Here is a 9,388-nt window from a genome sequence, read left to right as displayed (position 1 = left end):
TTCATAAAGACATTCCCCAGCATTTTCTCATTCCATCCTCCCAACAGCCCTATGAGATCCTGGACCCTCTGAGTTTGCAGGTAGGAAACCTGAGACTTAGAGGACCAATTTCTCCAGCCAAGCAGTAAGTGGCAGAGATAAGACAAGAGCCATAGGTCGCTACTCTTTAGATTTCCCCCATATACACCCGGCAACCTTAAGAGTCACTGTATCTCCAGCTCTTAACACGCCAGAACCCATAGGTGACGCTCAATAAATATTTGTTTAATAAATGAAAGAATGAATGAGAGAGTGAAGAGAATCAATATCAGGTTATGAATGGGGAAGAGATTTAAAAGCTGACGCAGTCTACAAGTAGGAGATTGTTAAAACAATTATCTCCGCCACGCTATCCCCTCCCGCACGGGAGGTGGAATTCCTCCTCCCCACTTGAATTCCAGCGCGGGAGGGAGGGGCCCTCCCAGGTGCCGGAGACCCTCACACCTGCGCCTCTCCCCACGCCCCCGCAGGCTCCCGGGCCGAGGCCAGGATCAGAGGGATGGGGACCCGGGAGTCCGCCAATGGGAGGGTCGTGGGAGGAGCCCCGGGAGAACGGGGTCGGGGGCGGGGGGGTGGGCAGGCGGGGGATGACGGCTGCGAGAACCCCAGCGGGGCGGGGCGGGCCGGCACGTCCCGGTCGGGCTGCGGCGGAGCGAGCGGGGCCAGCTCTGCAGAAGGCGGCGGCTGGCTGGCCGGGACGGTCACATCCCGCTGCAGGGGCCGGCGGAGCAGCCGCACTGCCTCCCGCACCGGGACTCAGGCCAGCGGCCAGGCCGCGCCGGCACCGCCCCCTGCTCGGGGACAGACTACGCGGCCCGTCTGAGCTCTGGGGGGCCCCGCAGCCCCGCGGCCGGCTCCCGCTACGCCTCCGCTCGCCCTCTGCCCGCCGCTCGGTCCCGCGCTGCCCGCCGCGCCGGGCCCGCGCCGGGATGGGGTAGGGGCAGCGCCACAGAGTCGGGCGATGGGCCGCCCTCTGGGCACCGAGCAGCCCCCTGAGGCCTGACCGACCGCGAGGACCGGCGGAGGTGGGTGTGGGCAGGGCAGAGCCGCGCATTGGGGGTGCCCGGGTGATGCGGGGGCGGAGAAGGCATGGAGAGAAGGGGGGCTCCCGGCCTGCTGTGGGCGGTGGGGAGCCCGGGAGAGCTGCTGCCACCGTGCGTTCTGGGCAGTCCTTGACCCCCCCCCCCAAACTCCTGCCACCTCCAGGAGCCCCGCCTGGATGTCAAGCGGATGCCCCAGTGCCTCCCAGCGGACTCGGTGGGGACCATGGCTTCGCTGATGCCCCTCTCCCCATATTTAAGCCCCACGGTCCTCCTGCTGGTCAGTTGTGACCTGGGCTTTGTGCGAGCAGGTGAGTAAAGGGGGCGTGGGGTTAACCAGAGCTAGTCTGTGGATGGTTCCTTTTAACCTGTTAATTCACTGGCACCCACAGACCGGCCTCCCTCTCCTGTGAATGTGACAGTCACTCACCTCAGAGCCAACTCGGCCACTGTGTCCTGGGACGTCCCAGAAGGCAACATCGTCATTGGCTACTCCATTTCCCAGCAAGTATGAATCACCCTTCTGCTCCCTCAACCTGTGTCCTTGGATCTCTGAACATTCCTTCGGTTACCACCACCCCGGACCTAAGCTCCCCTCCCAGTGGTGGGGGAATCTGGGAGCTGGTGTTTCCTGGCTCAGGCTGCGTTTTTCACCCTACTCCGTGGAGTGCTTGGATGTTCAAGAGTCCTGGGACCGGTGTGAGACTGCCTTCCTGTCCCATCATCTCCCTGCAGAGACAGAATGGCCCTGGACAGCGTGTGATCCGGGAGGTGAACACCACCACTCGGGCCTGTGCCCTCTGGGGCCTGGCTGAAGACAGCGACTACACAGTGCAGGTCAGGAGCATCGGCCTTCGGGGAGAGAGCCCCCCAGGGCCTCGGGTGCACTTCCGAACTCTCAAGGGTTCTGACCGGCTACCCTCAAACAGTTCAAGCCCAGGTGAGGATCTCAGCTATTCTCCACTCTCTAAAGCTTTGGATTCTCTGGCCTTTTACCTGGCCTTTAGCCTCTTGTTTATTTCCCCCAAACCAGCAACAGTCAGGCTTAGATGAATAAAAGGATGATTTAATTCATCATACTGCCAAGAAACAAAGGAAAAAGGGGACTGGATATAGGCAGGCTGATAATGAATCATTTGGGGGGAGGGCTTTTAAGCTTCCTTTTACCCATCCTCAGTTCACATCCTCCACCACAGCCTGCGTGAGTACCCGCCTGCCGCCCTCCTGCTTTTTGGTCTCTAACTACCTGTCCACCAGTAGCTTCCTAGAGAGAGGCTACCAGGGACAACCTGGTGATGGGTCTACCCTGACACCAGTGCCCAGAAGCATAGAAGAACTCTGCAGCTGCTCCCCCATAATCTGGAGTCTATCTCCTCCTTGTTAGGTGACATCACAGTGGAGGGTCTGGATGGAGAGCGACCGCTACAGACGGGGGAAGTGGTCATCATTGTGGTGGTGTTGCTCATGTGGGCTGGTGAGTAAGCTGCTGGACAGGGGTCAAGGATTGGGGCCTGGGGGGTTCAGTGAAGGCAGGAGGTGGTAAAGATTGTCAGGAGGAAAGACAGGGAGAGAGATGGAGCGGGGACATTCTTAGTTGAGGGGGGTGAACAGAAGTTGGAGGAGAGGAAGATTAAGAGGGTGGTGCTTGCACATGGGCACCAGGAATTCAAGGATTTTCTAGGAACTGTATGAGTATCTCACTGACCTTTAATGCTGTGAGTGGGGAGGTCAAGATCACAGCTCAGACTGTATTGTTGTGTTTCAGCTGTAATTGGGCTATTCTGCCGTCAGTATGATATCATCAAGGACAATGACTCCAACAACAACCCCAAGGAGAAGGGGAAGGGGCCGGAACAGAGTCCGCAGGGAAGGCCAGTGGGGACAAGACAGGTGATGTGGGGTCTGTGAGGGAGGAAAAGGTGATTTTGCTTATGGGAGCAGCCATGGAAAGGGAGAAGGCCAAGGAAGGGCAGGAAAAGAAGGAGAATGCATATTTGGGATGGAGGAGGCTATTACTGTGCCACAATTAGAGACTCAAGCTATTTTCTTTTACAGAAAAAGTCACCATCCATCAACACCATCGATGTATGAGTGAAGAAACAGAACCAGAAAACAGATGCACAAGCAACCTGGGGATGGGGGTGGGGATGGGGTCAGGAAGAGCCCCAGATGGTGATCTTCCCAAGACTGAAGGATCCCAGTCTCCTAGAGGGTAATGACACTCCCACAACCTCAGGCCTGGTACCCATCCTCTTTCCACTGTGAGCAGGGCCAGAAGGTAGGTCTCTTAGGGTCTGCACCCCTGGACCTGGGGAATGGCTATCAGATGGGATATGTCCTTCCATCCCCCAGGTCCAGGGGAAAGTCACTTATTCAACTGTATCCCATTAGGTCCCAAACGGGGCCCCCATTTCACCTGCATCAGGACTCTCGGCATCCCCAGCTGCCCCCACATCTTGCCTCTGGGTCTCAGAGAGGGGTGTTGCTTTGGGGACTCCCCCTCCCCCAGCAAATAAAAGAAATTGTCTGAGTCCGGAGGCAGATGCCGCACTGCACTACTCCAATGTCTTCCATGGAGCCTCAGGTGCTCCCCCTCTCACCTGGTAGCCCCTCCAGCTGCTGGTGATCTCACCCCTTGGACATTTTTCCAATAAAGGTTCTTGGACAAACTGGAGCTGACTGTATCGTATACCATATAGTATGCTGAAGACATTTCCCCACTGCTCTCTCCTGACAACAAGGGCCTCTCACACCACCACCAACTCCACAAGAACACTATCATTTTAAGGTGTTTGACTCTCTAGCCAGAGAGAGAGGCCAGAAATGGGGTTAGAAAACTAGAGCCCTAGTTCCTTTTGTTCTGTTTAGTGAGAAGGGGGGAAGGTAAAGAAGGGGATGTAAGTTCTGTATCAGTGGAAACTAAGGTGATACCACATGAGAGGGCCAGTAACCTTTTTATGTTCCCTGCCCACACTGATACCCAAGCTCTTCCCCATTTATCCCTCTGATTCCTCCATCACCCATGAGTTAATTTTCAGAACAGGACTGAACAGCGTCTTGGGACAAACGAAAGAGCAGCTACCCTAACAGATCCCTTGGTGCCACGTGCTCCTATCCTATGCATTCCTGTACTTCTTCCCTCCCCTCACTTTCCCTCCTGTCTGTCTCTGCTCGTTCTGTCAAAGTCAATGATTGTGAAGTGTAAATGAGTTTATATTCACTCTCCGCCACTATGTTCAGAGGAGGATTATGGAAATAAAACTGAGGGGTTGGAAACCCCCTGTCAAAAGACTTCTACTTTGGGCTCTGGGGCTATTTGATTCCTGTAAAAATAGGGGGGATGGTGCCCGTGAGAGAACTAGCTGTGGGCGTTTGCATCCACTGTGGGGGAAAGACTTCAGAACCCAGAACTGGTGTAGACAGCATATGCTACACTTTCTGGAGACTTACGGGTCTTCTCAACTTGGGATCTTTCCAGAGGAGGTATATGAATAACTCTCCTTCTCTGCATCTCAGTCTCTCTGATATATTACAAGAATTTAAGCCAATAATTCTGAAAGGAACCCCGATCCCAAGAGAGATCAAGAAGCCAATATCCCTTCTACTTAACCAAGCTCCAACTCCCGGTATCACAAGACTTAACCTTAACCTATCAGGTGAGCCAAGCTCCGGTTTACCCTCTGCCTTGAACTAAAGAAGCATCCTGATCTGGGCAGCAGTCTTTAATCCACTGCTCCCCAATTCTGAAGTAGGGTACCTTACCTCTCACTGGCCACTGGTTCCAAAACACTCATCTCTCAGATTCTGGACACATCATTTCCTGAGATGGGGGTGGCATAGGGTCTAGAGGTATGGCATGGAGATAGGGAGCCAGGAGTTCAGAACGGATATAAGGGTGTTTAAACGCACCAGCTCTGGGTTGAATCCCAGTTACATACATCCTTTATTATTAGTTTAGGTCAGTAACCCTGCTAATCCTGAGCCTCCTATTATGTAAAATGGGACTAAGGATATCATCGTCTTCAAAAAGTGGCTTTGAGATTAAATGAGATAATGCATGTACAACACTTTGCACAATACCTGGCAGATATCACGCTGAGTATTCACTGTTAGCTATCATTATTAGCCTTGTGGTCCCGTGCAAGTCACGTAACGTACTCGGGTTCAGTTCCATCAGCTGCAAAAGGCCTATGAAAGCAATTGCCCTGCTTTCCATCAGCGTTGTGATGATTAAAAGAATGCACTCAGGTACACTTACACGAAGGCGCGAGAAAGACTGCGATTACGTCGGATCCCGAGTTTGCTGAGGACTTGTGGGCGTGGCTTAAGCCTGGGCTTGAAGGCAACGACGGGATTGGTTGGGGAGAGGATTCAATTCCTCTCGGAGTCCCGCCCTAGATCTCACTGCGCCTGCGCACGTTCTGTTTGCCTCGCCGTGAACCTACGTGGTGACCTTGCGAAGTGTGTGGCGCTCTGGTCGCATCTGCGTCAGCGGCAGTCGCTGCGGCTACGTGGCGGGTTGTCCAGGTAACCACGGGAGTTGTCGCTGCCTGGTGGCATCTGCGAGACAGGTGTTCGTCATGCAGTTGAAGCACCTGAGGACCCTGCTGAGCCCTCAGGTGAGCAGTTGCGTGCCTCTTCCCGCCCCCGCCCGCCTTCACGTTCCAAGAAAAGTGAGGCAACTGAAATTTAATGATGTTTAGCGCCTACTGTACGCGGAAGACTGAAGGCTCTAGCGATGATCTCGACTGTGCGCGGTCGATAGCGTTCAGTATCGCTAACCTCAGTAGCTTTCGTTCCGTTTCCTTTAGCATCGGTTGTGTTCCAGGCCCCGTGCTGGGCGCACATGTAAACGACGAACATAAATCTGCACCCAAATAAACAAACGCTTTAGGTGCAAGCCCCAAAGAGGGAGTGTAGAAGACCTTATACGTTCCTGCTGATGATGAAGATCCCAGACTCAGAAGAGGCTGGGCTCTGGGGGAGGAAGCCTAAACCATGCTGAAAAAAGGCTGGGTTTGGGAGATAGGAGACCAGAATTTAAGTCCTAGGGCCAGCTGTACTTTTTAAATAAATGACCCAATACCGCTGACTTCAGCCCAGGCCACAGTCTCTCTGAACACTCACCCAACTATTTCATTTGGAAAATGGAAGTAACAATAAAAGCAACCTTAGGGGATCTGGAGGAAGAGTTGAAGTAATGTACACAAAGTCCACGGTAAACTGAGAAGCAGTGTAAAAACTGATGGAGAAGAGAGGAGAACATGCAAAATTTAAAGGACAAAATTATACAAAGCTAATAATAATACTGCCTCAGTGTATGTTTAATAGGTAGCCTGGCTGCATAAGTTAAGAAGTTAGGATTGTGTTTTGTGGAGTCCAGCATACACGGATTTAAGTCTTGGCTCTGCCGCTTATAAACTGTGTATGTAAGGTTGAGCAAATTACTTAACCTTTCTGAACCTCAGGTTCCCCATTTGTAAAATAAGTAGAATAATGGCAACTGTCTCAGCGTTATGAGCTAAATGAAGTAATGCATATCGGACACTTATCAAAATGCCTAGTCTATGGCAAGATCTTGTTGATGGTTAGTTATTCTGTTCCCTACCTCATTTCATCCTCGTGACAGTGCTGTGAGGAATCAGGAAGGCTTCACAGAGTATGTGGCATAGCAGTAGGAGGAAATTGGGATGAAAGAGAGAGGTGCTCATTGCTCACTAAATTGCCCCTGAAACTGTAATTAAAAAATTCCTTTACCCTAGTGGAATAATTGGAAATGAAAACCTCCTTCAGTCTTTCAAAATAAGATGTCATGATGCAGGGAAGGGCAGAGGTCCAGGTTTGGGCAAAATGATGAAGGAAGATGATGAGCAATGGTTGTTGAACCTAATTTAATCAAGAATTGGAGCGCAGTAAAGGTGGCGGGTGGCTCCTTTCTGACTCTGGTTTGAGGATTTTGATGAAAATGGACCTTTTTGTTGTTGTTGTTGTTAACCTTTTACTTTGGAAGTAGGTGGGTTAGGAGTGAAAAGTACAGAAGTTTTAAACCAGAGTTCAGGAACCCAAGTAATTAATCACATAATTGGAGCAGAAGCTAAATTTTTTATTCCAAGGAGGGAAGTCCTTAGTGCAGAACCATTGAGGACCAACGCTGGTGGTGGACAGACCTGGCGAGAATAAGTCACTGGGAGAGGATCACTACTAACTTGGGCTTCTGTTAAGTCCTCGAGGGGTGGAGAGGGAGGAACGCAAAAACTAACCAGGTGGCATTGTTCATCCTAAGTCTCAACTCTGATTATCTATTTTACTCCCCATTCTGGAACTTTCACCATATCTCCTTTTCCTACCAATTAAGCCCAAACTCCATGGCCAGGCTTCGAAGACCTTTCCTGAGCTGATCTCACTCTGTTTTTCTTGCCTTATCTCCTCTACTTTATTTGCAAGATAGTTTCAGCTAAATCAAATTACTGTTTCTTGGCCAGACTTGCCTTTGGTCATTAGTTCCCCATTTGTGGATCCATTCTTCAAAGCTTAAAGTTGATCATTTAAACATAAAATTTTCTCAAGCTTCTCCAAATTATTATTGTGCTTCATTATGTGCCGCTTTTATGGGGCTTTTCCTGTTTTTGCTCCATCTTGTTGCCTCGGACAGGGACCATATTTTGCTCTTTGTCTTCCTTTCATCCCCTGGCCAGCCACCTTTCTCAATAGGGTATTCAAAAAATATATATATGTGGCTAAAGACCAAAACTTATCGGACCAATTGAATTTATTTCCATAGCAGACCTGAGATATGAGGAAACAAGGCCATTGCAGGGCAAATTGGTACAATTGATGTAGCATGTTTGCATTATGGGTTTCTAGAAACACCTTGTTCTCCTGGTCCAGGGTTTTATAGCCTTGGAGACCAGCATGCATCACAGGCATCTCTGGTTTAAGTACTATGCTGAGGAAAATTGACCGAAGTCGCGCTAGAACTAAAGGAACTAGAAATGCTTCTGCCATTCTAAACGAGCGCCTGGGTTTATTTTTTGCCCCCGCTGCCACTGCAGGATGGAGCTGCAAAGGTGACCTGCATGGCTTGGTCCCAGAACAATGCCAAATTTGCTGTCTGCACAGTGGACCGGGTGGTATTGCTGTATGATGAACATGGAGAGCGGAGAGATAAATTCTCCACCAAACCGGCTGACATGAAGGTGAAGAGAGTACTCTGTGTACCTGAGCTTGCCACTGGGGCCTTATGAACCTGGAATTCTTCCTAACCGACTCTCCAGCCATAAGCATAGGAAGTGGCCTGCCCCTTCTTTTCTCAGGATAAATCCCTCAAGCCCATTAAGTCACACATGCCCCTTTTTTCTTTTCCATGTGTACTCATTACTTCTTTTCCTTTTCTTTCTTTCTTTCTTTTTTTTTTTTAACTTAGTATGGCAGGAAGAGCTATATGGTAAAGGGCATGGCTTTTTCTCCTGATTCCACTAAAATTGCCATAGGACAGACCGACAACATCATCTATGTTTACAAGATTGGAGAAGATTGGTGAGGATAGAGACTGGGATGTGGGGTGACCTGGAAAAGAAGGGGGGGCAGGAAGAAATGCCTTCCCAGGGAGGGGGAGTAGAGAAGGTGCTGATCCAGCCTGGAACATGGAAGGCAAAGGCCTTCCAGAGTCCGATGTTGCTTCCCTGCCTTTGCTTGCCCCACGTGTTCTGAGAGCCCATCCCTGGAGGAATCAGCCTATGGTCAACGTGAGGCCTTGAGATCCTGGGAGCCCTGGGTGATACAGCATCTATGTTATTGTTCCAAAGCTGTTCAGGCTCCCTCTTATGCCTCCTTTCAGGGCTCCGGTGGAATGGTAGGGAACACTACGGAGCCAGGGAAGGTATCTGCTCTTTCTTCCCTTCTGCTGGCATCATGCGTGGCAATTTATTTTTATGGAAGTGTTTTTAATATGCTTCTCCTCCTTTGTTTGGCAGGGGTGACAAGAAAGTCATCTGTAACAAGTTCATCCAGACGGTAAAGTTCAGACCAATCTCTGGGAGATTAGAATGCACAAACATGTATCAGTATATCTACTTATAAATGTAACTGAGAGTTGCACTTTTTAACATTGAATCTGTCTTTGCACTGCAACGATGGTGCTGCCGGGCTGCCCATCCCCATCCACTTTCCTCCGTAAAGCCCAGTCGTGTCCTCTCCTCCCCTCCCTCGTAGGCAGCTGGGGCAGTGACGTGTGGCGGGGAGGTTCAGGTTGTTATAATTGTGCCAAGCTACAGAGACGGGGTTATCCTTTCCATGATTTGCTTCCTACA

The 9,388-nt window shown here is 50.8% G+C and overlaps 2 protein-coding genes across 3 annotated transcripts in view; both read left to right on the top strand.

Moving 5' to 3' along the window:
- Positions 1-715: 715 nt before the first annotated feature.
- FNDC4 (fibronectin type III domain containing 4) lies at positions 716-3,753 on the top strand. Of its 2 annotated transcripts, XM_039238482.1 has the most exons (7): positions 716-1,064; positions 1,246-1,390; positions 1,472-1,587; positions 1,815-2,019; positions 2,464-2,553; positions 2,845-2,969; positions 3,135-3,238. In XM_039238482.1, the coding sequence occupies exons 2-7, from the start codon at positions 1,270-1,272 to the stop codon at positions 3,168-3,170; spliced, it is 693 nt and encodes a 230-aa protein (XP_039094413.1). In that variant the 5' UTR covers positions 716-1,064; positions 1,246-1,269; the 3' UTR covers positions 3,171-3,238. The 2 variants fall into 2 exon arrangements, with proteins under 2 accessions (XP_039094413.1, XP_039094414.1); XM_039238483.1 differs by lacking the exon at positions 2,845-2,969 and having other exon boundaries at positions 3,135-3,753.
- A 1,819-nt stretch (positions 3,754-5,572) lies between these two features.
- The window catches only part of IFT172 (intraflagellar transport 172), a 33,372-nt gene continuing 29,556 nt past the window's right edge, over positions 5,573-9,388 (top strand). Inside the window, exons 1-4 of the mRNA XM_039238491.1 lie at positions 5,573-5,698; positions 8,132-8,275; positions 8,503-8,615; positions 9,053-9,092. Coding sequence (XP_039094422.1) covers positions 5,660-5,698; positions 8,132-8,275; positions 8,503-8,615; positions 9,053-9,092 — 336 coding nt within the window. The 5' untranslated portion in view covers positions 5,573-5,659. The remainder of the gene's footprint in view (positions 5,699-8,131; positions 8,276-8,502; positions 8,616-9,052; positions 9,093-9,388) is intronic.

Source organism: Hyaena hyaena, unplaced genomic scaffold (assembly GCF_003009895.1).
Source record: "Hyaena hyaena isolate Hyena2069 unplaced genomic scaffold, ASM300989v1 scaffold_140, whole genome shotgun sequence".
In the NCBI taxonomy this organism is placed as follows: Eukaryota; Metazoa; Chordata; class Mammalia; order Carnivora; family Hyaenidae; genus Hyaena; species Hyaena hyaena.
This window is presented reverse-complemented; position numbering and strand designations above follow the sequence as displayed.

Excerpts from the sequence above, each read along its gene's own strand:
- FNDC4 (XM_039238483.1), top strand. The coding sequence starts at position 1,270 with ATGCCCCAGTGCCTCCCAGCGGACTCGGTGGGGACCATGGCTTCGCTG. Across the intron at positions 1,588-1,814 it reads GCTACTCCATTTCCCAGCAA|AGACAGAATGGCCCTGGACA; the intron begins GTATGAATCACC and ends ATCTCCCTGCAG. Across the intron at positions 2,554-3,134 it reads GGTGTTGCTCATGTGGGCTG|AAAAAGTCACCATCCATCAA; the intron begins GTGAGTAAGCTG and ends TTTCTTTTACAG.